The 27,011-nt window shown below is 42.8% G+C and overlaps 2 protein-coding genes across 4 annotated transcripts in view; one reads left to right on the top strand and one right to left on the bottom strand.

Moving 5' to 3' along the window:
• Window positions 1-2,131, top strand: part of YAE1 (YAE1 maturation factor of ABCE1) — a 6,744-nt gene extending 4,613 nt beyond the window's left edge. The window contains exon 3 of the mRNA XM_078615358.1: window positions 281-2,131. Within this exon, the coding sequence (XP_078471484.1) occupies window positions 281-758 (478 nt within the window). The 3' untranslated portion in view covers window positions 759-2,131. The remainder of the gene's footprint in view (window positions 1-280) is intronic.
• Window positions 922-27,011, bottom strand: LOC144728440 (mediator of RNA polymerase II transcription subunit 1-like). 3 transcript variants are annotated; one of them, XM_078607889.1, is made up of 18 exons: window positions 26,770-27,010; window positions 24,270-24,376; window positions 23,110-23,188; window positions 21,319-21,373; window positions 19,797-19,932; window positions 16,857-16,885; window positions 16,407-16,472; window positions 15,768-15,839; window positions 14,832-14,906; window positions 14,564-14,637; window positions 14,303-14,392; window positions 13,772-13,883; window positions 12,168-12,292; window positions 10,969-11,093; window positions 9,524-9,734; window positions 8,322-8,417; window positions 6,482-6,587; window positions 922-5,623 (listed from the first exon to the last, which is right to left on the bottom strand). In XM_078607889.1, the coding sequence occupies exons 1-18, from the start codon at window positions 26,852-26,854 to the stop codon at window positions 1,693-1,695; spliced, it is 5,574 nt and encodes a 1,857-aa protein (XP_078464015.1). In that variant the 5' UTR covers window positions 26,855-27,010; the 3' UTR covers window positions 922-1,692. The 3 variants fall into 3 exon arrangements, with proteins under 3 accessions (XP_078464015.1, XP_078464023.1, XP_078464031.1); XM_078607897.1 differs by lacking the exon at window positions 16,407-16,472; XM_078607905.1 differs by lacking the exon at window positions 6,482-6,587 and having other exon boundaries at window positions 5,473-5,623; window positions 26,770-27,011.

Genomic DNA, 27,011 nt, shown 5'->3' with positions numbered 1-27,011 from the left:
AGTTATGTTACAATTACATTGTGTAATCGTCATTGAAAACAATTGCATCAATTTAAAGACCACATGCATACCTATAGCTTTACCCTATTAAAATTGTGGGATGGGGGGAGCATACGTTTAATGTAAAACTTTAAACAATAAGAGTAGCTGAGCATTCAGCAGGGGGGCACTCAGTCTGCTTAAGTTCACCAATGCTGCGGACTGTAATGATGGCTTGTGTTCTAGAGTACATGTACCTGGTTGTGCTGTTTACCAAATGGAAGATGCGTACACATTGCAGAGCGCTGGAGTCGTGGAACGATCAGAACGCTGGTGCCTCGGACACCAGGAGAGAGCTAAAGGAACTGCAGGCTGCGTTTAGCGAGTTGGGACAGGCCATGATGGCTTGCGTTGGTGCAGAGTGCGATGGCACCATGGATGCTGACGACCTGGGCGAGGCCCTAGAGAGCATGGACATACAATCTGCAGCACGCGATGTGGATTGTCCACCAGTAGTGGGCAGTGGCTTTGCCGACCCCTCGCGGACACAAGGCATGGATGCATACTCTGAAGAGAACAAAAATGAGTGCGACCCTCTGGATTTCTGTAAAAGCGAGCTGGCATCTGTCCACAATTGCACCCGCAATGGGAGCGTTGGATGGAATGAATTGCAGATGAGGTTGCAGCAGCTACGCGAGAGGTGTGAAGCACTGCTGGGCCAAGCTGGACTGACTCGAGACAATATTGCACTGATCTTGTGTGAACATATTGGAAATTAAATGCGAATAGGACAATGGACAACATAGGATGTTCTCTCTCACGTGGTAATTGAACATATTAAACAATACTGAAGTGTAAAACATTAATTAGATGGACATTGTGTTTTTTTTATATTATTGTGATACAGCTCTCCAAGACTGCATGAGTGAAAAGAGCCGGGTGTTTTTTTTCCACATCGGACTTTTTTTTTTATTGGCGACAGGTTGTGAAGCAGTCATTTTGTTTCGAGCAAGTTTTGAACTGAAATTGTGTGATTTGCCATATCTACCGTAAAATTCGGAGTATAAATATAATCAAATATACATTAACACTGAAAATGTGCCAAGTTTAAATGCGAAAAGCAATACAAATTAATTGGAAAATCCTCAAATGTCAAGTCTCAAATGCATCGTTAAACAGATCTATATGAAAACATTGCGACATTTCTTATCACAGTAACAAACATAGCTTTAATTTATGTGTAATTACAATATAGTTTATTTATGCATACAAATATAAACATTCATTAAAATACATTTTTTTACGTTGTCTTCCAACAAAACTGAGGCATAACTTTTAAACACAGCTGAACCTTGAAAACTCACACACACCACACCTTGTAAACCATGCAGCAATGCATAGTGGTACTGGAATGAGGACGCATGTTCACTACTCAAATGCCTGTCATGTAAACGAGCCTAACTACTGCATGTGTATAGGGAAACTAGCAAAAGTGCTCAGGGTTTAATTAAAAACCAAGCTAATTTACAAGGCCTTTTCACACTTGGTGTCCAAAGGTGTAAAAATAAAAATCTTCCTAACATCAGTTGGACTTTTCCATTTAACTATTATACATTTTAAGTGCTACACAGTATTACCCACATAAATATTGGAGAGTAGGATTAAAAAGGGGGGTTTTGCACAGTGCTTTTACTTAGGCTATAGCTTATAACTTCACGTAGAGCTGCCAATTAAAGCTTCATTCATAAGATCATCATCTATCACGCATGGGCTCGGCTGCTGCGAGGTACCAGACCCTGATCTGAAAGACAGGTTGGATAACGGAGGCTGTTCACTGAGAAGAGGAGACTTGGGGTAGTTTTCTGGTTGTGTGCTATGGTGCAGTAGTTTTTCTTGATCTTGTGCACGGCTGATCTCTTTGTTTCTCCTTTTCTTATTGCTCTTAGAAGGTCGCTCTCCCGACAGGTCGATGAGCAAATTACCTCCATCCTCTGAACTCAGGCTGTCGTATGTGGAGCTTGACTCGGACTCACTGCAGCTGTCACCTGCTGGCTGTGGGTATGCTGGCGATTTGATGCAACTTGGCGAGGGCCGGTCCATTTTGGGGGTAGAACTTTCAGAAATAAAATGTGATCCATACGCTTGTTTCAAACTCGCCGGTCCCTGCTTGGTTGCTTGGTTGGTGCTGTCCACAGATTTTGAAGTCGGCGGTTTGTTTTTGATGCTCGGAGACCCTTCGCCATCAGGCTTTGAGATGATTATCTTCCCAACACTGCTGCTGCCACTACTCCCGACCTTTGGTTCCAAAGTCTTTTTGAGACCGTCAGTAGATGCTGTCGACAAAGATGCAGATCCCAGCACCACTTTCGACTTGACCTCCCTCTCAACCTCCTTGCGCTTGTGTGGGTCAGATTTGCTGACAGAAACGTTAAATGGTGAAATTCTCTGCGGTGCAGAGCTCGGTACTGTTTGTGCAAGGCCACCATTAGCTGGCTGTGCTCGAGAGGAACTTGGAGCAGTATCTTCACTTGGCTTTGAATCCACACATTCTTCTGCCCCTCCCAATCCAGCCCCAGTTGCTGTGACCCCGTTTTTTAGCTTGTCAATCACAGCTGTTAGAGAGGGCTTACGTTGGCGAATTGATGACTTCCCAACCTTGCTGGAGCTACCTCCCCCGACTGACGGTACAGGTGAGGACCCCCCGCTTGGCACCTGGGAAGCAAAGCCTGACTTGATTGGCTGCGATGTAGTTGTAAAAGATAACGGCTTGGATTCTGGGTTCGCAATTGAGCCACCATTGGCACTTGAGGCTGGAGAAGTGTTGAGCACACGGATTTTGGGGCTCTTGGCAATGTTAGGGGTGTGTTTCACAGCGGCAGAGTGGTCGGACGTCATGGGGATTTTGGATCGGGACGGAGAGGAGGTTTGCTTTGTAGACAATGATGCAGAGGTAGAGGGTTTTACTATAGGTTTCATTTTGACAAGTTTGCTACCACCTCCGTAGCTTACGGGCCCGCTGCCTTGCTTCTGCAAGAAACCTTGCTTTGTTGGCAATGAATGGGATAAACCCTTTCCTGCCATCTGCACAGTCCTGCCGCTGGTCCCATGCGATGACGACACAAACACAGAACCTCTACCGTTATTGCTGCCCGTGGCTACGTGTGATACGGGACCAGGTTTGTTCCCAGAACTTCCTGTGCCTGATTTGGTGTTGCCTCCGCCACTGCTGGTTTTGACTTTAATTTGAGGACCGCCCTGGCGAGGAGAGGAGCTCTGAGAGGACAGTCTCACTCCAGGCTGCCCCCGTGCTGTAGCAGTGGAAAAAGCTGGACCAGACTGAGAGGGGACTTTACTGCCTACATTTTGCCTGAGCGGTGAGGAGGAAGAGATATGTGGAGCGCCAGGCTTGCTGCTGCCGCTGGAGCCGCTGTGTGAAGTCTTGCTTACAGTCAAGCCGCCAGCCGAGCGTTGGATGGTAAGTTTTGGGATTCGTGGGGCCGAGCTAGCAGGAGGGGTCTGTGAGCGACCTGGAAGTGTCAAAGGTGACTTTTCACTGCCAATGTTTGCTGGTGGAGTTAACGAGCGACACGTGGCCATGCTGTGTGACATGGATTTGCCGTCCCCATCCAGGCGCCTGTGCTTTAGCACTTTATCTTTTGCTTTAGCATCAGGTAAAGAGGAGCGGCTGCGTTTCATTCCTTTTCCATCGTAATTGCTGCCACCACGTTGAATGCTGCCTATGTTTGCTTTGTTTGTACTGGGTGTGGTCGACTTCTCCGTGACCTTGCGAGAATCCTTTGAACTCTGAGTCATCTCCGTTTTTAAATGCCCTGTGGGTGTAGATTCAGACGAAATATTGAACACCTTACTTTCCTGTCCAGATGTTGAACCCGATGCAGTGCTAAAGTCCAAGTGAGAGACACTGACTGCTGACTGAGAGCCACCGGTGGCCACCTCCACCCTACTACTGCCATCGGCACTGGTGAATGCTTGCGTTTCTGCCTTTGTGACCGACACACCGAAAACTAGCCCTTTCTCCTCGTTCTCACCGCCTTGAGAGTTTGAATCAAGCAAGTTGTCCATGAAGCTGCCGTCGGGTTCTGCATTGTTAAGTGCGTCGCTGTTAAAATCGAGTGCTTCAGGGAAAGATTGAGAATCTTCATCTCCGCCACTTCCAGCCCCTGATAGGAACTGGGAGGGATCCGTGAACGTCATTGTGGCTGTGCTCGGCCCCTCAAACCCCTCTGCGTCAAGAGGTAAGGTTTCAGTCCTCGGCACATTTTCTGCAGGAGACATGCAATTGTCCTTTTCCCGCACTGTTTGCCAATCCCATGTTGACACTGACCCACATTGCGCTAAACACTTTGCAAGCAAATTACTTCCTTTTTCTGTCCCATCAAGTGGCAGGTGAGCAACACCAATACCAAGAGGAGATGAAAGTCTGACGTGGCTGGAAGGAACATGTGCAGATTCTCCTTGGGGGTCGCTCACAGGACGCAGTGGTATCTCGGAGAGGTAATCTGGTACATTGGCAACCATGTTGGCCAACCCTTGCTGCAACTGGTTTGTAGCTTGAGAAACACCTGGATATGTCAAGGCTGGATGAGGGCTACTGGTGTAAGGTGGTAGAGGCAGGGAGGAGACTGGCTGCTGCTGCTGCTGTGCAGGATGGGGCGAGTTTATGGAAAAGCCAGGCAAGGGAAGGTGCACATGTGACAATGGTGGCGTTGATCTTCGTGCACACGGGGAGCTACGTGCAAGAGAGCCAGGCTTGTGAGCACAAGGTGAGCTCGGAAAGTCCGTGTCACCACCACTGTCGCTTTCTTGCCGCTCCATTTCCGTGCCATCAACATTCATGTCGAATATCTCGGTATTTGTTTCCATATCCATTGAGCACAGTTCATTTGGAAACTCTTCATTCTGGTCTCTCGGGGACGTGTGCGAGCGGGACCGCCACTTTTTTCTGGACTTCGAGACCCCACCCGACACTTCTAATTTGGGTGGGCTTGCAGTATTGTGACTACTTGGCCGGTCAGACCCAGAGTAAGGAGATGAGAAGTCCTTAAGTAGGTTGAACAGCATAGGATGGTTTTTTGTGTTGGTGGGTAAGGTCGGTGAGGGCGTTTGCGCATTGTGGGGCTGCTGCTGCTGAGTGCCCAGAGCAGGTGCCACACCCAGCCCACCCGTCACTTGTAGGAGGCTCGTTAGGATTGGGTTTTGTGCCACCTTGCAAAGATCCACATCACTAAGTGACAGTAAAGACTCTTGCTGGTGCCCTCCGGGAACGACGGCCTTGCTCTGTTGGTGAAGATGGTTTTGGTTGTGAGAGTGCATGCCGGTAGGAAAGGCAGGACACGCAGAGCCAGAGTATGCGGCAGATTGTGTATTTGCAAACTCGGGGGTGGATGTATGTCCGGTGGCTGTGCTGCTATAGTGCATCGGGGGGGTGCCACCGAGAACTGGAGGTGGGGGGACGCATTCAGGCGAGCGGCGAGCCAGGTTCTCCAACGTTGCGCTCAAGTTTGAGGCCATGGCGGCCAGCACTGACGCAGTCTCCGGCCTGGACTGCAGCTCGGGCGCAGATGCCTGGATCTCAAGTGCCTTCCTGTTCATTGCTCGCATGGCCACTGGCACGGACAGGCACCTGAAGAGGGTAGAGGGACAAGAGCAGCCTTAAGACCAGTTGCACAAAGCCCCATTTTAAAAACGTTATCGCTTTCAATTAACTATTCAAAGCCAAAATGTAAGTCCGTGACTCCACGAATATAATCGTCACCAAATATGAATCTTCTTCTCTTGTTTAGTCAAATAAATCTGCATATGATGGCTTTTTCTACAGATTTATTGGAAGGTACCATCCATTTTTCCACAGGGAGTAATTTCTTGTAAACTTCCAAAGTGTAAACATGACCATTCGTGAAATTGTAATTAAGATTTGTTTTTAACATTTGTTAATGAATAACTAAAATGTACTCATAAGGGTATTCATAATTTTGTGGAAGCGATATCAAAACACACGCTGCACTCGCTACCCTTTTTAAGTCACCCCCCCCTTACGTCAACGCACTTATTCCATTACGTGATTACTGCACAAAGCCAGAATTCAAAGGAGTCTAACAGTTGGTGAAAATGAGCTTCAAAATAAGCTTTGCATTAGATCAGAGTTTTTTTTTTTATATAATTGACAAAATGTCCAAACTGACTTATGTGGTGTTTTATGGATGTACACATCAAGAAAAGTAACACAATAGGAATACTGTATGTTGCCAAGAGAGTAAAAAAAAGATCTCATGAGTATAGCCAGCTGGTCTTCTTCAGGAAAAGTATGTTTTTATCATTTATTTTTTACTTAACATGTGAATTTTTGTACTATGGCCAAATCCAACCCTAAAAAGAATTGTACATGAAATCTATCGCAATTGACACCTTCGTTCACGTAGTGGTAAGTGGTGACAGGACACTTTGAGGAAGAGGGTTGACGATATCATGCCGTGGCACTTGCCTCTGAATGACCCTGGTTAGGTAGAGGTCGGGGCAGATGGGGGGGTCGAGTAGCCCGGTGTGCACTGTGCAGCATGGCTGCCAGCTCTCCGTCACATCAACCACGACTGTATTCATCACCAACAAGGGGCAATTCAAGTACGATGTATGGGACTGTTGGCACAATCGTACTACTAGCACTGGCAGCATTGTACGCTACCGACTGCTTTACATTTCTTTTTGCAGAAGATTTAAGGTTGCTCCACATAATTTGTCAGTGAAGTATTAAAGGAGCAGTGATGTGACCTCGCGGCAGTGCATTCGCCGCTTATTGCAGACAATGTTGGAATCTAGCAGCTGCCCTGATTAAACCTGGATTTGTATTAAGCGTGAAAATACACTCTGCCTGGTTCACAATGGACATTAAAGATCGCGTGATATAATTCGCAAGAGGAGGAAATTGCGTGCTGTGTTAAATATTACCTGCAAATTACTCAATTGTAATCTACATACAAATCATCACCCCTACTGTGAAAACGTGGCAGGACCCTCCTGAAAGAGCCGTGATACTCAGTGAGGCTTTCCTGGCTAAAACGAGCATAATAAAAGTGACTTAATGTAATCTTCCATACTTTGACACAGTGGTACATTTTTCGATTTCAGTTACAACAGGAAATGTCAACGGTTCATGACATCATGTGGGCAGAATACATCATCATCGTCACCCATGATCAATCCACTGCTGGATGAGGGCCTCCTCGAGTCTATTTCCTGAAATATATATTCTCACGAAAGTTTTAATTAAGTATATTTGTTACAGAAGGAAATACCAAGAACTCAACTCTTACTATATATTTTTTTAAACATGTTTATGGCCAAAAAGCAAGAATTTATTTTAAGTGCATGCGTAATGTTTGCATTCATAGATATGCTAACATCTTATGGCTTAAGGTAATTGAGTGAAACCTGTTAGAAATGGACACTTATGCAGTTTTCCACTGAAGAGAAAAATAAAGGACATTCGTAGAGCAAACATTTTAAAATGTCTACAAGCATGGCATATGCACACACAGTCACGGATCAATGCTCTAGATACATATCACAGGAAAAATCTGCTAAATGTATAACTCAACTTGACTACTGCAACTCTCTTCTTCTCGGCCTTCCTGCCTACGCCTTTACTCCTCTCCAACAGACAAAATGCCACAGTCCGGATAATGTTAAGCCTCTCACACAATGCCCATCTTACAACTGCTTCTCCCTGCCCCAGAGGTGTGGACTCGAGTCATGCGACTTGGACTCGAGTCAGACTCGAGTCATGATTTTGATGACTTCAGACTCGACTTGGACTTGCCTCATCTTTGACTCGACTTGACTCGGGACTCGAGAGCAAAGACTTGAGACTTACTTGTGACTTGCACAACAATGACTTTGTCCCACCTCAGAGGTGTGGACTCGAGTCATGCGACTTGGACTCGAGTCAGACTCGAGTCATGATTTTGATGACTTCAGACTCGACTTGGACTTGCCTCATCTTTGACTCGACTTGACTCGGGACTCGAGAGCAAAGACTTGAGACTTACTTGTGACTTGCATAACAATGACTTTGTCCCACCTCTGCCCTGCCCCCACCAAGCTACGACCAGGCCTACCCCAATCCCTACTTTAACTACTCCCACCTATCCTCCTGTCACCACAACTACACCACCACTTGTAATAACCTCACTCTTTATTTTAACCACTATCATCTTACATACAATTGTATAACTGTTTTAAAGCACCTTGGATTACGGTGCAATATAAATCTATATAAGAAAATATATATCCAGTGGATCATACTGTGTAGTGGAGAGAGAGCTTACCGCAGGCCATGCTGTCCGTTAGTGGGTGCTGGAAGGTGACTGTAAAGCTGAAGTCCGCAAGGGGACTCACTTCAAAATGGTAGTAGTCAGACATATCTGGGAATGACAGAGCATCAATCACTATCGGTTAGTGTGCACACATGCTCAAGCGATTATGAGTGCTTCAAGCCACTTCTGTGGCATTTTCATATAAAGAAATTGATAAGAGCTCTGCTTCGGGATCCACACAAATCACTCACCCAAGCCTGAACAGGCACATTCCGCACGTCATCTGCCTATCCAGAAATTTCAGAACCTGTGATTTTAATTAAAGTTACCTTCACTATTGGTTCTGCAAATGTAAACGACACAAAACTTCTGTGCAAGCCATTACTTGTTGCATCTGTTATTCCTCACATCGCGACATTAACAAGAGCCACATTGTCGTAAAACTCCGAGCCTAAATCCCCAACACACCATTGAACCTTGAGATAGGTTTTATGTATGCTTAATGTTAAGTTTTTCAATTATAGATTTCAAGAACCCATTAATGTGGGTAAACATCTCTTATTTAACAAAATTTTAAAATATATTACAGCACCCTGGCTATTTATATTGTGAAAGCCATATTTATACAACTTAGGTAAAAATAATGATTGGATTACAGCAGAATGACGTAGACTTACAACTCGAATAACTCTCATTAAAGTATAAGGTTATCTTCCTTGCCTGTTAAACATATTAACTCTCATTAATAACATAGTGCTGTTTGTTGCTAGCCAACTTACATTTAAGCCTTTGGATCTGTGCTCAGCAAGTGATAAAAACGTCTCTCTTAAGGACAATCACAGATGACTTCCCTCAAGTAGTACTAATTTTATTGCTATGGAGGCACGATAAATTGTTACGCTGTATCATACTCCAAATGTCGATGCTCAATGCCTTTACCAACCTGCACTGACAACCATGGTGAAGTATGGTCAAATTACTCCAACAACCCGTATGGTGTAGGTAAGCCCTCATCCAGCAGTGGATTGGTAAAAAAGTTCCATATAAACATACACATGTATTTTTATTCTTGAATAGACTATCAATGCACGAGGGCAAAACAATTATTCGTGACGAAAACCGTGAGCTCAAAGCCATCGACTTGTGAAAGGGTTACATTGTTACACTGCCTCATCTGCAGGGTCACCCCTGCTGCTGAACTGGATGCTTCTCACCGTCGGTGATCCCAGTGCGCAGGCAGCGGCGCATGCAGCTGTCCAGCAAGGCGTTGTAGATGAGCTGGCGCCGCACGGCCGCCAGCACGGCCGGCACGTGGCTGGGGTGCGAGAAGGGCACCTGTCTGACGAGCGTGCCCACCAGCTCTCGCCCATCCTGCCGCACTGCTCGCTTATTCAGGAAGTAACAGTGCCGTTGGTCCGGAAGGACCTGCTCGCCACACGCACAGATTGCATGGCGCCGTTTTAAAAAGGGATTGGCCTATTGGCCTAGTGCTAGGAAGGGATGGGAAAAGTGCTCAAAGTTTATTTGTGGATGGAATTTAGAAGAATTTATCAACCCAGTGATTCATGGAATGGTCAAAATTTAGGGTCCAAATTTATTCAATTATAAAATATTTCTATTTTTACTAAATAATTTGTTTTATCTTGGTTTTTGTCTTATTTACAGTTTTGTTTATTCATCTGCATTCATTTGCATATAATTTGCACGAATAGTAAGTTATAGATTATTTCATGTAATATTGAATTGACAAGCTTGTTGATTCAAATTGGGTTAATAGAAAGGTCAGATGTAAGAAGTTCCAAAGGGGAGCTATAATAGTAAAGGAAGTATTTTGTCATGCAGTGAAGCAGCTGGATACCACAGGGATGAAATGAGTCAACCAAGCAAGTAAATTGTGTCAAAGAAAATAACACTGTCATCTTATTATTTATTGCATGTGCTGATAAATGTTACATTGTTTGTATGCTATTGTGCTTATCTATACAGGATGTCCTGAGGAAGAACTTTCAGCCAAACTAAAAATGTTTCCTTATTTCACAAATCTCTTTTTTTACCAAACATGAAATAGCATGTGGTGTGCACATATAAAGTATACACCAATGATTGTGCACTCACACATACAACGTGCCATCAGTGTGTGCATCTCCCCTCATTAAAGTGCACACCAAATTAATTGAGGGCAAAAGTTCAATGGAAATCAAACTAATTCTAGATTTGAATCTTTCGTGACTGCATGGATTCATACTCTTAGTTCTTTCGGTAAAGTCACGTAAGTAAAAAAATAAAATAAAAAAAGTTTCGGAGGCAACACAAGTCTCCGTCATCAGGTGGAACTTTACCGAAAGAACTAAGAGTATGGAAATCAAACTCATTTTTCATAACATTTAAATGCTATATTTCTCACGTGTTATACTTCACATTCTTCAAGTTAAGCAAGCCTCTATAAAGTCCCCATATAGGCACACAATGGACATTGTGGTCAACACCACATCTTAGACCTCTGTGTCTCAGCAGTGCTGATGCTTACACAACACACCAGATACTCATTAACAAATTTTGAGCCAATGATATGCATCAGCTGGACTCCAACCCAAGTAATTTAAATTGCTTCAGTGTGCACACATAGACAATCATATGTATTGGTCTGGCATGAACCCACCACACAGTAGTACATTGCATGTTCAGTAGAAGACCCCGGTTGGGGTGGTGGTGTCTGTCCTTGTGTGAAGTGACCGATGAGCTCAAAGAGAGGCCCCATCGTATCCACATGCGTCACAGGAATCCCTGTCAATGAGGAACCCACAAGCACATAACACACACAAGGGATGCATGAGCATGCACAGACAAAACACACTGTTGAGCCTTGTAGATTACTGGGGCAAAAGTTGATGGCACAGAACTCGCCTATGTACTCAAATTGCCATGTTTTCATATTTTTTGTCAACTCAAATTGGCTGCCATTATATAACCTGGCATCCAAATTTTCTGGGCTGATTTTGCTTCATGTGAATTTCCTACATCAAAATTTGGGCCGAGCAGAAATATATCACCAAGCGTCAATACAAAATTCTGTCGGTGGCAGAAACATACAACAGACGATTTATAACATCGCACAATTTTGCAAATGGACAAAAAAGCTTGAAGGCGACTCGGAGGCGCGGAGCCCAGCTCACCGAGTTGAAATCTCGTCGGAAAAAGTGCATTTATAGATGCATTTAATTTAACATGTAGAATTAAATACTAAATATTATCAGCAATGTGAGCTTGGACTTTTACTCCTCACAAACATTACTGGGAAAGATCTCCCCAACTCATGTTATAACTCAAATAACTCAGGAAATCACTTTTTTTTAACCAACTCAAGTTTAGGCTACCTTAAGGTAAGGCTAACTTGAGTACACTCAAGCTGACTGGAGAAGGCTATCCGTGGAAATGTGGTATTAATGAGCACCTGTTAGAGAGAAAGGCAGCCCAATGCCTAGCCTTTTGTCTCCATAATGCTGATGTTTACACACTGCAAAGGGTACTTGTTTTCGGCAGAGGAAAGCTTGTGCCGGCTCATGCCACTTTTAGACGACAATTACCACTGCCATTGTGCACAGCCAGGAATGGAATCCAAGTCATTGGGATCAAAGTACAGTACGTGAACCATTGCGCTCACTCCCGACCATAAACCTGCATAAATATATCACTCTTTATGGATATGAAAAAATCAAATGAAGATAACTGAATATAACTGGCAATGTGGGATTGTTGTACATTTGAGGTATAAAATGTAAACACAACAGTGGAAATTAAAACACCACGATACTGACGTGAACCAATCCTTCATGACTAAGATGTGCATTTCAACTGCACCTGTTTTGGTTTGGATCTGCTGCATGGCCGTGTCAGACAAAGGCAGGGGCTGTGGGAACTTGAGGTAGAAGCAAGCCGGTAGATCGATGCTGTTTGCATTTGAGATGGCGGAGAAGGACGGCATACTGGGAGAGGAAAAACACTCGCTGATTAATGAGCAGTCACTCAAGTCGAGCAGATGTCACTTTGAAGATGGCATTCCAAAGCAAAGCCACAACACATCACGAGGCGTCAAGAGTGTGGCTGATTCTTGAGTCTTCTTTAAAATGTCACCGTGAGTGATGTTTTTGTTCTAGCATACTAAATAATAACACGGAGCATAAGAATTCATGATGATACTCATGTGAAGTTCAATGTGACATTTCTCTATATTTTACTAACATTGTTTCTGTTGGTTGCTATGGTTGCATGACTGAACTGCACACACTCCCGTATGTCACCAAAACTGCAATTCTCTGTGCATTCTATGCATCACCACTGCACATCCTATAGAAAACATTTCAAAGCAAAATATAGCTCCGAAGTCATGAACTTAAAATACTATGTTGGTTTTATGATATCCGTTTAAGAAGCACTTGAGTCGCAACCCTAGATAATTATGACAAGATCGAGATATTACTTTGTTATAACGTATCATTCGGGTCAATCTTTCCACTGCTGAAGAAAGATCTTTCCACGCCGTCACCATCCCACAATCCAAATTATACCATGCAACAATCTAGCTCCTGCACACGATTAGCATGGTTGGCTATGTACGGTGCGAAAGAAGTCCAACATCCATACATCTCCATGGTGGAGGTCATATCAGGGACTTTCCCTCCGACAGCTGCCACTGTTATGAAGTCTCAACCACCGAAGTTCTGTCCAAGTACAACTTACTTTTATGAACAGTTAGGGGGCCATCCATTTAGTACGAACGCAAAAATCTGTCAAAACTTGACCACTCCCCTCCTCCCTGTACGCACGCGGACTTTTTACACCCCCCCCCCACCTCCCACCTGCGTACGTACGCTTGACGCATCCCCCCCCGAATCCGAAAGAACGGCCGATATTTAATCCATGCAGAAACGATCAAGGATTAATAACATTAACTAATTTGAAGGGCAATGTAGACAAATTATTATCGAGGCTTCACCACCCCCCCTCCATGCGTACGTACTATGTCCCTAACATGGATGGCCCCTTAATATGTCCCAAGCATGCATTTTTTCGCTGATCGATGTGTTTCCCTTTCTGTCTCTCAGAGTAATTCTCGACATATTTTGTCGTGCACTTTTTAGCTCGTTTAAATACCCTTATCAGTCTATGATTCTGATACAAATTACAACATGGAATCAATATACAGTGATCAGACATTTATTTAGGTACATCGACACGTTTTTTATTCTTTTATATGGTGCATTTGGTCCAAATATTTGCAATTATGGCAGATGGGAGTTTTCTTTTCCGCTCTTTTACTGTGCTGTAACATGAACACGTGTATCATGCTCTCGAGTGTCGGATTCCAAGCTGGGTCCAGGAAAAGCTATATTTCTTTCCAAGTCATCAAACCTTAAGCTGCAACTCAATAACGCCCAGCAAACACTGACCCAGAGCAGACTCACCCGGTGCCGTCTATAGGGTGGGTGCCAGCGATGAGAGGCGCGATGGGCAGCTTGAATGGCCCTGCAGCCGCTTCGATCATCACGTGCGCATTCATGCCTAGTAAACGAGGCACTGAGTGTGCAGGGAGGGGTGCGTAGGCTCAAAGTGAGATTACAGCAGTGGCCACTGGACTTTGATCAAATATTTATGCCACATGCGTATTCATGGGCACGGAGGTGAAGGTAACACCCCGAACATCTACAATGACCTCCACATGAGATGTGACACTCGTACACCTCTGTTGATGTTTAGTGCAGTACATGTGTCGGGCATTAGTTGTGAACTGTGTATCGATCCTGCATCAATTCCAATTGGCATAGTTAGATTGTTATGATAACTCCAAAACAGGTTTTTTTTAATAAAACAAACATCTTGCATTGATAATATAATTAAAATGCATGCACAATAAATATAGCTTTCACAAGTAGCAGTCTGGTATGGCTGTTGAAATTGTATTCTGTAACAGTGCTGTCCCTTGATGTGCAGGTTACCATTGTTATCGTTTAACGTAACAGTGGATTTTGTCTTCTCATCCAGCAGGTCGTATGGCGAGACAAAGTATTTGAGGGTCATAAGGTGGCCTGCAAGGTCATACAGAACAGAAACCAATGCATTAGCCAACCCACATTAGCAAAAGCCAGGCAGTGTAAAACATACTAAAACATCAGTAAAATAAATTAATACTCTCTACATCACTTATTTCTGTGCGACAACTTTAACAGTAAGAGCTGTTCAGGTTGCGAGCATCTTACCTCCCATGCGAGGGCTGACGTACCCCACCACGCCTTGCAGAATCACTTCCTCTATGCTCACATTGGTGGCTGCCCTGTTACCAAGCATAAACACCACACAATAGCCGTCACTGTGAATGCTCCATATAAATAACTTTTTCTTTAAATTTTGACGGTAGTAACATTAGACCAACATTTATTTTTGGCTATAGACCAGTATGTGGAATAACAAAACATAAATCCGTTGACGTAAAGACCCTTGCATCACCGCACTTGGCACAATCCTAACCTGTGCATCTGAGCCATCTTGGCCAGGTCCATCTCCAAGGACTGTAGGGCAAGGTACACCTTTGTTTTCAGCTTGCTACAGAAAACAAACACAGACCATATTTCAGACGGCTTATCTCTCTGGAAAGAGGCACAAGCAAATTAGACCGTGTGCCAGGGCCACTCTTACAGCCAATGAACTAACACTGAGCCCTGGTGCGCGTTCCCCAATCCCATGGCAAATCAGCAAGAATGAAAACTGATTCTAGAATGCATAGCCTCAATGTCATACTTTATCCATTTAGCAGTTTCTGCCAAATTCGTACCAATGTAGGGCCAAGGAATTCACACCTTGACACATCTTCTCGACATGACCAAGGGACTGTAGAAACTAGATATGAGCACACCTCAATATTAAAACAGTTTTAGTATAGGAAACACATTCTCACATGATACCAGGAGGGGGGAGACAGAGGGCAACTTCTGATACAAACACACTTTGATGTAAGCAAATCTCGACTTGCACTCAAGGGGTGTGCTTATGTCCAAATTATGCCATTTTTCACCACTAAATTCTATTTTGCATTTGTAATCAGCTTCTAGCTATGATGCGATGCACTTTTACTGTCTAACTCATTTTGGCAGCAGAACCTCGTGTTTCATGGTACACCATCTGTTTATTGTATTTTATCTTTCACAAAGATCTTGATTAATTAACAATCTCTAATTAACTTACACCAGTAATGTCACGCCTGTGCTACATGAATGACATGGTACTCTAATATACATTGGGCCCCCTAAGCCGCCTCTTGTTGAGGCTAATTCAACACTGCCGGGCCCCTTGAGTGGTTTTTGCCAGACATGGAAAAGCTCCACATCCCCAGAAAACCTTAATGGCTGGCTCCCCCTCTCAATCATGCTGGAGTAATGGAGCACTTGAACAGTGGAGTGCAAGTACCTGTCTCCTGGCAGCTTGTAGAGGCTTGCCAGCCCCTCCAAATGCTTGGAGAACTCCTCCAAATTCCCTTCTCTAGACAACAGCAGCATCAAAAGTGAGCCTCACCACAGTGCAATGTGATCATTAAGCTCCATTCCAATCTCTAAATGAACAGTGACATACAAAAAACAATATTATTCTTGTTTTCCTTCTCAAGTCACATTCATTTAGTTTCTAATAATGCTCGTACTTATACACTACTTTAAAGCATTGCACCTAATGATACCAAATGTCCTAGCATGCACTGGATCTGCCAGTGAACATGACAGCTAAATCATGATTAAAATGTCAAGAAATTAACTGAAACCAATGTGTCTATATACCAGCTGCAGACTCCATCATGTGCTGTGATGTCACAGTTTACAGTCGTTTCAAATTTCCTGAAACATTTTCAGCTGGAAGCAGTTTTGTGCGTGCAACTGGCTGATTATTATACGACAACCAATCATGTCCATGCACTCGAAAGACGGTCATCTGTTTAATAAACAATTCAAGAGCTCTATTATGGGCGCTATGAAAACACATTGCAGCACACATGACGCATCAGCGAGCACAAGCTAACAATGTCCGAGTGTGAACAAGCCGCGCAAGGCTAATCACATGTAATGTGGGGTGCGCCTGCCAGCATCTCTTGCAGCGCTGCCAAGTGCTGAGACACCTGTAGAACTTTGACAGCAATGATCGATTACATGCAATGAAGAACGTATTTGGTGAACAACTTAATAACCTGGGTAGACGCAAAACATTTACTTAAATTCCCAAAAAGACATTGGTGCGGTTTTTAGCATAGGAATAAACATGTTGTGACAAATGTTGAACATTTATGGCATAATATAAATGTGTTTTTTTTTAACTGACAGATGAAAGCACCAGTGTAAGACGTAAATATTGTTCGTATTAAATTTGTGGAATTGACACTGATTTAAAACATTTTTTTAAAGGGTTCCATGACCTCAATATACTCTTTCGAAAAATAATTATACCGTTAACATCGGAACTGTAGAAACCAACATTACTGCGAGCTACAGCTGCATTCAATAAGCTGCTTACCTCAGTATCTGCGTCAGCTCTGGACAACTCTAAAAAACACAAACAAAATGTCAACATCAGCATTGGCCCTTCTAACACAATGCATACAATGTCAAATCTACGGATTAAGCAGTCAGCCATGAGAGTTTACTTTGTACGACTACACCATGTGGAAGTAAATTGTTTCAATGTCAGAGGGATTAACAGTTTATTACACATGTGCACACCAAATACTTTTGTTTCGGAAATACAACCCAATTTAATAAACCTAGGAATCTGTTCATTATTTCATGAAGAATATTAATCTAATTACGATGCCCCTGCATAGCTCACTGCTATGGAAGCTGGAGACAGTGACAAATGGAATTGCTCTACTTTTTACCCCCAGTACAGTACTTTATAAACATGGTGAGACTTCTTTATCACTCAGTCAATCCTTATGATTGGCAAATATATCAAGCTTATTGTAAAATGTAAAATTCCAACATTGTCTGTGCTGCAGCTCCACATTAACTACTTCTGTCAACATACAGTATGCGTTTAAGAGTTTTAAAAGCTCATCATGTTCCTTACAAGAGCACACAAATGAGCAACTGTGAAACCGCTTTTAAGAAATTATGAAATTGCGGTCATCATGATTGTTAGCATTTAAAGACTAAAGGATGGCCAGTAGATGGTAGTACAGAAAGTTGGGCTCTTTAGAATCTACATATTTTTAATGTTTAGAAAATGTGTATATAATGCTCAGCACTAATATACATTAAAGGTTTGTATATCTTCAATATGAAGCAATATAAATGAAGTTTGTTCAAGAATCGTTTGGGAATCTAAAAATGTAAACTAATTTACATAGCACAGCTTCCGAGCTTTCGACAGTTACAATACTGTATACAGTAGAAAATCTAGCACTTTATGTAACAGTTTGTTTATCAGAAGAAAAAATTATAATATAACTATACTTCAGCTACAACAGAAGTAGGAAGTATAGTTAAGTTTCATTAACCATGGGTGGATTCTCCGCGTTGTCAATTAGCCGTCTTGCGCAAATAAAAAGAAAACACATTTTCTGTGCACGCTGGTTTAACTAAGCTGTTCCTCACTCATCTGGGGTCAGGAACCCAGTGCTCACGTGACTTAATATTTCCGCAAGTAAACAGATAACTGTACAAAATAAACTGATTACTTCAAGAATCAATAAAAACAGACAACACAATCAACATCTTCATCCCGATTATATACACTTGAGCAATACATTTGTTTTAAAGCATCACTTAGATGTTTTTCATTATCCCGGCACTCCTCTTCCCCATTACGCCAAATAAACGTGAGTTCACTATTATAGCAGTGCTGTGTACAGTAATTCCTATCACAATTATTTACTATTCATGTAGTTTTGATATTCCTCTGTTGCGGAGACACTGCAGTGTTCTCTCCTTCATTGGAGGAATAGCAAAACTACAAATTATTTTCTGAAGCCCTCACATGGCTATTAGACCTCGCCATTGACATTTAGCTCCTGGATATACTCCCACATGCAAGAGTATAATTGTAGTCATTCTAGGAGTATATGTATACAGCCCTTTTGTCAATCCACTGCTGGGCGAGTCTCCCCAAGCTGCTGGGGTCATGGGAGTTGTGACCACACGTCACCATATTGGTTCATGCGGGTTGATGAAGGAGGGCGGGGGGGATCACAGATGTATAACACTTGATTTTTTTTCTACACTACCCTTTGCTGCCCACCACGTAGCCCTGAAAAACCCTGTGACCATTTGTGTACGCATGGTGGTCATCTATCATCCTTACTCGTTTCCTGCTTAGCTTCTGATATCCGACAAGGTTGGGCGCATTCAAGGCAATCTGGGAATATGCAATTCGAATAGCACTCTATTATATTTAGATTCAGCGGTCAACTGTGAGTCAAGTATTACTGTAACAGTTGGATGATTATTGTTGTACGAGTATTATTATACTCAAAGTGGCATCTTTACGTTGAGAGCTGACTTTAGCCTATGGGTACTTCATTTTTGGCAACAGCTGGCTGGAGGAAATTAGAACCAATTCAAGACAAGACCATGTCAAAAATATGCAAAAGTGGACACTGAGGTCGGGTTCATGCATTAAATGTTCGTATAAAGCTGGGTGTCATCAGCATTGAAACATTTGTCAACATGTAAACTACAAATTAATTCCAAAGAGTGGTGAGAAAATATTGGGAAGAGCAGGAAGGCTGAAGATGGAACCTCGTGAGACACCAAAGCACGTGGGTTTACCGAGAGAAGAACAGTACTTGTTTGTAAACATAAAGAGCAGCTTGAGGGGTAAAAGGGATACCAAGAGAGAAGTGTGCTGGGAGGATAGAGTGGTCGAAAAAGCAGCAGAAAGTTCTAGGAGAATTAGAAGTGAGAACGACATGAGAACAAAAACAAGACAGCTGACATCAGAAATCTAGTTTTGGGGGTCAGAGAATTTCGACTGGCTTCAAGCACGAGATTTCAATCTCCAGAGCAAAATGTGAAATCGATGTAACCACTATCGATATTTAAATAACTAACATTTCAATACAGTGCATTGAAATTGAGAAGGCAAAGCAAAAAAGATAAAGAACCAAAGAATAATTCAGAACAAGTTATCTAAAGCCACTATTAATAAGTTGAAGAGAGAAAAAAAAGCAAATTCCAAACAAAAAATAAAATGCACAGCACTCTTCAAAACCGTGAGAAAGAAATTTAAAAAAATAGAGCACAACAAAAGATCTTGAGAATTCATGAGGCATTCAAGGCTAAAGGGCATTAGTATTTTGAAAGAAATCCATGACAAAAAAACAGGGTTCATGTCAATTGGCAGGAGAGGTGCATTCTACTGAACTGCTGGTACAAGACCCATGTCACTTACTGGTTGTCGAATTCACTCGGGATGAGAAACACTGAACAAACGGCCAGAGGCTGAGAGAAAACTCACGGCAGGGTTGATTTCACCATGATGGGCGACCCTCACATCGCTCACAACACCAGACGGCTCCATCTGCACCTCCAGGTAGAACATGTCCGAAGTGATATAGCACTCTTTTCCCGTGGGGCCGAGGTGGGACGCCAGTCTGTGTCGCACACATCAAAGAGGCCACCCTTAAGGAGATGTCTATGCCTTGAGGTACATGTTGTTCAATATCAAAACATTTTCACGAGCTTGTATTGTTATATTCTATATATAAATATATATTTCGTGAGCTCACCTTCATGGGCCCATCAATGAATGCTCTTGTGTACCCATGATTACATCTTGTACATTATCAATTACAAAGTATTTTTGTGGTATTACTGATCTATTAAATTACTTTTAGTACACGTGTAAGGAGAAATGTGTCATTAATATATATTATGTCATCGAGGATCCTTTAAAAGGGACGCCATGCTGAATGGCTGACCATTCTTTAGCACAATTAAACCTTTTATGCTAAACAATTTTCATGAACTACCCATCAATAAGTTAAATGCCTTTATGAATAATGACGCATACAATATCAGGAGCCAGATTCACATTTGCCCCATTATTTTTTATTTAATCTCTGCAACGTTTCCATTGCAGAGATAATCAGATGAGACAGAACATGAAGCAACAAGTAAATTAGGCCCTACGTGGTCAGTGGCCTTCACGAAAACAGCAATGCATTCATATTCCAGTCAGGATAGGATGTATTGGAGAAATGTCCAAAAGCTGGTGTTGTAGAGGGAAGGATGTTTCTCTGTCAGGGATATTATTATGCTATATATCATGGCTCTACCTGGAATGGTGAAAAAGAAAAACGCTAAAAAAACATGGGTATAGAGAATTAAAATTTGAACTGATAACAGCCTCCTCAGTGGATTTTTCTACAAGTTATTTAATATTCCCAAGGTACAGCCAATACAACAAAACACAGGCAGAAATCTAAAAATATATATATAATAAAATATTGCACGTGGATAATCCTTTGCAAGGGTGTGCAGGGGCATAGGATGGCATTGTGTAAAATATATGTAACAAAATAACTCGATAAATAAGCCCATGAAGCCCTTAATGTTTTCAAAACGTGTGCATTTTACCAATTAAAATGACATGCAAAACAGTGTATATGCAAATGTTCACATTCACACGACAAGGATGTACGCACAAACCTACTTGCCTAAAAAAGAACGATGCATGTGGATGTTCACAGCAATACACACAAAGCATATATAACTGGCAATGCTGAGTGTTTTCATTAAACTGTGCTAAAGAGGACAGCTGAAGCCAGTGCCATTCCTTTCATAACTGTAATAAACATATAACAGTCTCAGCAGTTAATTCAGTAAGATTAATTATTTCCTCTTTTTCATGCATATTAAATAGACCATAAATGCAGCTATCATGAAAAACTGTAGTTTAATTGCAATCACTACAGTGCACTGAATCTAAAAATACTGCAAATGTGCTTGTTATCACCATATTTCACACCCCCACTCACCCGTTGTGCTTGGCCAAAGCCTCCAGCCGATCCACCATTCCTGGGAGGGAGTTCACTGCACATGCACAAGATGCAGCGCCGTTTTAAAGCTTGCACCATCATCAATTTTACATTAACAAGCATTCATAAATAAGGACATAACAATTAATATAGTCTTACATTATTGATAAGAACAATGAATTACATAATTGATTATTTAGAATCTTGTTTACTTCGAAGTAACTTCTACAAATGTATACCACTATAGATTATGAATTGTGCAATGGGTGAATTATTACATTCTTAATTCAGAACCTGTTTGAAATAAATAAACATAATCTCATATTGTGAAAATTGCAAGGATTTTCATAAATGACTTTGTGACAATACATTTTCTGTTCTAGTGCTCGTGTTTGAGTTTTATTTTATTTGACTGTATTTGTGACAAACTAGATTCAAAGCTTTTGTGACTGCAGAAATTACACTTTGGTTCTTTCGGTAAAGTCACGTTGAAAGAAATTAAATTATGTGTGTCTCTGTTTGTCTCTGTGTGAGTCTCTCTCTGCTTGTGTGTCTGTCTGTGTGTCTCCGTGTCTATGTTTTGTCTCTTTCTCACAATTTTGCAATCTTTGGAAGAACGTAATCAACCAGGTGGGGTGTTGACTGTTGTGTTGGCCGACTCTCTGTGTTTGTTGTATTGCATTATATTTCTAAGTTTACTATGTTTGTTTTCTCATTCATTTGTACCTGATGATGGTTGCTTGTGTTGCAATCGAAACATCGTATTCTATTATTTAATTTAATTTCTTTCTACGTGACTTACCGAAAGAACCAAAGAGTGTATTTGTGACAATTATCTATCGGGAAAATAACTGTATCGGATAGTAACTAACTAGTACCCAAAATGCCATGGGGAATCAGTTATGTTGCAATGTGTGTAAATATACAAGGGGTGGTCAAATGGTCAGGAAAACCCCTTAAACAAAAAAAGTCACAATGACCTGGCTTATCTAGATTTTCTAAATTTTTTGGGAATGAATAGTAAATATTTTTTGCCATTGACGATATGGATGACTTTTTGAAGTGTTTACGTTACAATTTAGTTTTAGAATAACAGTAAAACCTTTTGAAGCCGGACTAATTGGGCAAGTCTTTTCGATTATGGGGGATGTTGGGAATACTGCAAATAATTATAATTCATCACTAAATTTGTATAAAAATGTTATGTAATGAAGACATTAAATTACCACTTAAAAATACTTACCTATATATAATGTAATATTTCTAACTTAATAAGGCTAAATAATCACTACAGTATAGATTCATCTGAGTCACCATCACAACGAAGGACAGGAAGGCTGAGGGGTTCACTCGGTACAGAACACTGAGGAGATTTTTCTGACGGGATGGAAAAACTTAATTTGTAACATATAAAATAATGTATGTCAAAAACAAGGGGGCAACGAGCAGGACATGATTTCCAAGGGAACAGGTTGACCTAATTTTACATAACATTTAATTACAGTGTCTAGATTTGAAACCACGAGTGCACATGCACACCATAATCTAGCGCTCACAGCTTAATTAGCAAGCAAACAGCATTCGTGTCGGAGCTTCTTGGTTTATTCGTGACATATTTATACGTGTATTTTCGGAAGCCTTCTGCTTTACCCCAAATTATGCCCTGCTGCAGTCTGTTTCAAGAGATTTTACTGTATTTTAATGAGTTTATATAACAAAAATTTACCATCTGATATGCATCTCATACCAAATGCAGTGTAAAAAAAAGAAAACTGTGGCAGAGTTGATTACCTTTGATCACCTTCTGGATGGTCTCCAGACAGTGTAGGAGACGCTGATGACCTCCTGACTCCGGCATCATGCGCTTCTCCTGAAACACAAATCCCCCATATAGATTTTAACAGACTGCTGGGGCAAGGGCTGTTAGCAAGCACCTGTGCATATTATATATGTCCTACACAGGCTGTTTATAGGGGGTGGTGTGACCAAGACCATGCCCGCCCACCTTTTTCTCCCAAGTGCTGATGTTCTACATACCGCACCAAAGGAGAAATTCTCTACTGATGTTGGTCATGAGTGGGAATCAAACTCAGATCGCTGGGTTCGGGGTGCAGTATGCAAACCACTAGGCTATCGCTCCACCTACACATACAGTATACACGCTGAAATATAAGATCCTTCATATATCCTACATAGGGGACTGGAAGCAAGTGCTGTTAACAAGCACCTATGAAGGCCGGCACAGAACACGAGTGGGTGATGTGACCAGCACCACGTCCAGCTGTCTTTGGCTCCTTACAAACATGTACACATTCTCACATAAGATGCAATAAAGCACAAAATAACACTTGGATACACAAACACACGTCTGCTTGGCTGCAAATTGTAATGTAACACTATTGACTCAAGCAGCTTCAGGTTGAATGTCTTTGCGTGACTGAGCTCTAATGAGCTGCCAGGTGTTCAGGAAAAGTGATCCATTCTCCCATGACAGGCACTAGTTTTGTTTTCAAATTCAAACATTCTAATTTAAATATATAAAATATATGCAATAAGCTGGTATCAAGCAACATATTTGATCAACTTATCATAATGATCAAGTGTGTGCAAAATTTTGCAGAACCAAAACCATCCTGAGCCACCTGCCTTTGGCCCCATTCACTGAGAATGAATTCACTAATGCCAATGAATGACAATACTGGTTGAAATTTGTGTCCAGAGTTCTTGTTAACCTTTTCTTCCACTTAAATATACAAATGGGATTTGTTATTTTCCATATTATAAATTGTGGGAACTTAAGATTACTCCACCACTTTCGATGTGGCAAAAGCAGATCCCGATAACTTCAAGGATGTGCCATCTTGTGGTGAGAGCATAGTGACCAGAGAGGCAAGGCAAAGTTTTCCAGCACCATAGTCAGGAGATGGTCACCATCACCTGATGATCCTTACCATGGCCTGCCGCACAAGCTTGAAGGTGTCGGACCATGGCCTCCCTACAGAGTGCTTGGCTCGAAGCCGCTCCATTAAAGCGCTGACCTGATCAAGGCGTTCCGTATCTGAAAGTGAACCGTTTTGGTGAATATCGTGATACAAAAAAAATGCTCAATTGGTTATCTCCAACGTACAGTGTGCAAAAATACGCAGTCACACGTTTAAAATGTTGTGTCGTTAGGGCACGTGACGCAGCCAATGGGCCAGCATCCAAGGGGATCTAATTTTAATGCAATTAAATGCATGACTCTAATTTAATTGTGGGTTAATGTGCTTGTGTGCAGGTTGTTATGCACAATTATCACACACACACTAGTTCGCTAGTGTGTTTGTGTGTGATTTCAACTGGCAAATGTTGTTTTTAAATATACAAATGTTTTTTTTATAAACACATTTTATAGTTTATGAAATCAGAGGTGGCTATATCTTGAAACTCCCATTAAACAAAATAAAGCATCGGAAATTCCAAAGCTTCCAATCTTAGTGATGAACTTAAATATTTGAAAATATCCTCAATATAACTTTTTCACAGTACGTAGCCAACCGTGCTAATCGGAGGTGCGGGGAAAGGACAACAGTTCTAAAGAAATTAGTTTTCAATTCAATCTGTACTATTTGGAATTGTCCTATTAAGAAAATATATCATGGTATGAATGCAATTGTTGCCATGAACACAGCCTCTGCAGCAAGCATCTCAATACCACCCGTCAACATCCCCACCATCTCCAGAGCCAACACATTCTCACCACCACCTCCACACACCCCTCACATTCTCACCACCACCACCACCACAATCACCATGACCATGTCCTGGTGCTGTTCCCTGCGGTAAGCTCATTGTGGATGCGGTGCAGCACAAAGTGGCAGTAGCAGCAGTAGCCAGGTGGCATACACAAACCTGTGCCACACGGGGCGCACAAACCATCAATTTGCGAGCGAATAAAACTATAGTGCTGCACCGGTCTGCACTTTCATAACATTGGATCCCAACAAAAAACGGAAATGAGATTACCAGTGTTTACCACAGTCGTTAAGTGGGAGCGGTGAAATGCATGCATGCATGAGCTTGGAGCTGAGACGAAATAATATGGACTCCAGCAAAATGCAGCCCTTACTACTCACCACGGACTTTCTAGAGTTAATGTTCACCAGTAAATAACGTATTACTTATCACTCTTACACCAACAATTCATCTCAAAAAACATCACACAGTGCTCATTAATATCATTACATAACAAATCCTTACCACTCCCCACCCACCAAATATTCACTCCCCTCATTACCACTCACCAACCACTGCATCCTCACCTTCAGGTATTCCCTCTCTCCAGCACCTCCATCATCACCTATCGCAACCTCTCCACATTCGCCCTCACCACTTAAAACCTATTCACCCTCTACACAATGCCCACCAAGGACGACCCACTCATCCTCACCCTTCTGTACTATCACCATCCTCACCACTGAACCCCTCACAATAGACCCTTAACTCTCCACCATCCCTTTGCACTTTCTCTTCACTCACTATCCTCTCAATCTCACCACACTCTAACCCTCACCCCCCTCCACTACACACCACTTGTACCCTCAACCTCCCTTCACCACTTCATAGCCACACCACTCACGCCCTCACCAATCATCCTATTGCACGTTCACCAACTTCTCACCTTCGCAACTAGTCGTTTACCTTCATTGCTCATCGGACTCCCCAAGTCTTTTGATTCGAAACCTCACCACTCACCTCCCTCTCAGCATTCATATGTAGCCTGGCCACCCTCAAAACCTTACCACACTCACCTCACCACTCACCCTCACCTCATTCACCCAAATGCTTCATCATTCTCACAGGGCTATACCTAATACATGAACTTGAACATTCACCCCATCACCACACACGTGAACCTCTCTCATCATTCACCCCCTTACCAACAAACCCCGCTCTCTACGACCTCCCCCCCCCCTCACCACAAGCCCCCCTAAACCTCACCAATAACTCTATGCACCACCAGCATCACCACCACTTTCACCCCCTCACCACCCACCAACACACGTGAACGCCTCTCTCTCACCATTCACCCCCCTCACCAACAAACCCCGCTCTCTACGACCTCCCCCTCTCTCTCACCCCACATCCTCTCCCCCTCACCACCAGCCCCCCTAAACCTCACCAATAACTCTATGCACCACCAGCATCACCACCACTTTCACCCCCTCACCACCCACCGACACACGTGAACCCCTCTTCTCACCATTCACCCCCCTCACCAAACCGCTCACCCCCCTCACCAACAAACCCCGCTCTCTGAGCTCCCACCCCCCTCTCTCTCTCACCCCACATCCTCTCACCACCAGCCCCCGTAATCCTCACCAATAACTCTATGCACCACCAATAACTCTATGCACCACCACCACCACTTTCACCCCCTCCCACCACCACCACCAGCGTCGTCGTCGTCACCTGTGCGCGGCTCCGGGGGCAGCGTGATGGGCGACTGCACGGCAGCTCCCGCCTCGCGGGCGGACGGGACCCGCGCTGCCGCCATGTCCCTAGGCGCCTTCTGCTCTTGCTTTTACTGCCTTCAGCTGCTGTCGCTTCTTCCCCCACCGCTGCTGCTGCTTCAGACGTCGCCGCCGCTTCGTGCTGCCGCTGCCGCCGTCTTTGCGTTCCGCAGCCGCACTGCCGGCCCGCGCGCGCTCATT

Source organism: Lampetra planeri, chromosome 2 (genome assembly GCF_965212315.1).
Source record: "Lampetra planeri chromosome 2, kcLamPlan1.2.h2, whole genome shotgun sequence".
NCBI classification, from domain to species: Eukaryota; Metazoa; Chordata; class Hyperoartia; order Petromyzontiformes; family Petromyzontidae; genus Lampetra; species Lampetra planeri.
Note: the sequence above shows the minus strand (reverse complement) of the source record. Positions and strands in the feature narration are given on the sequence as shown.

Bases quoted from the DNA above. Each gene is read 5' to 3' on its own strand.
- LOC144728440 (XM_078607889.1), bottom strand. From the start codon at position 26,854: ATGGCGGCAGCGCGGGTCCCGTCCGCCCGCGAGGCGGGAGCTGCCGTG. The intron at 19,933-21,318 runs GTGAGTGGGGGT...TGTGCGACACAG, and splicing joins GCTTTGGCCAAGCACAACGG to ACTGGCGTCCCACCTCGGCC. The intron at 13,884-14,302 runs GTAACCTGCACA...CTGCACACTCAG, and splicing joins TACGTTAAACGATAACAATG to TGCCTCGTTTACTAGGCATG.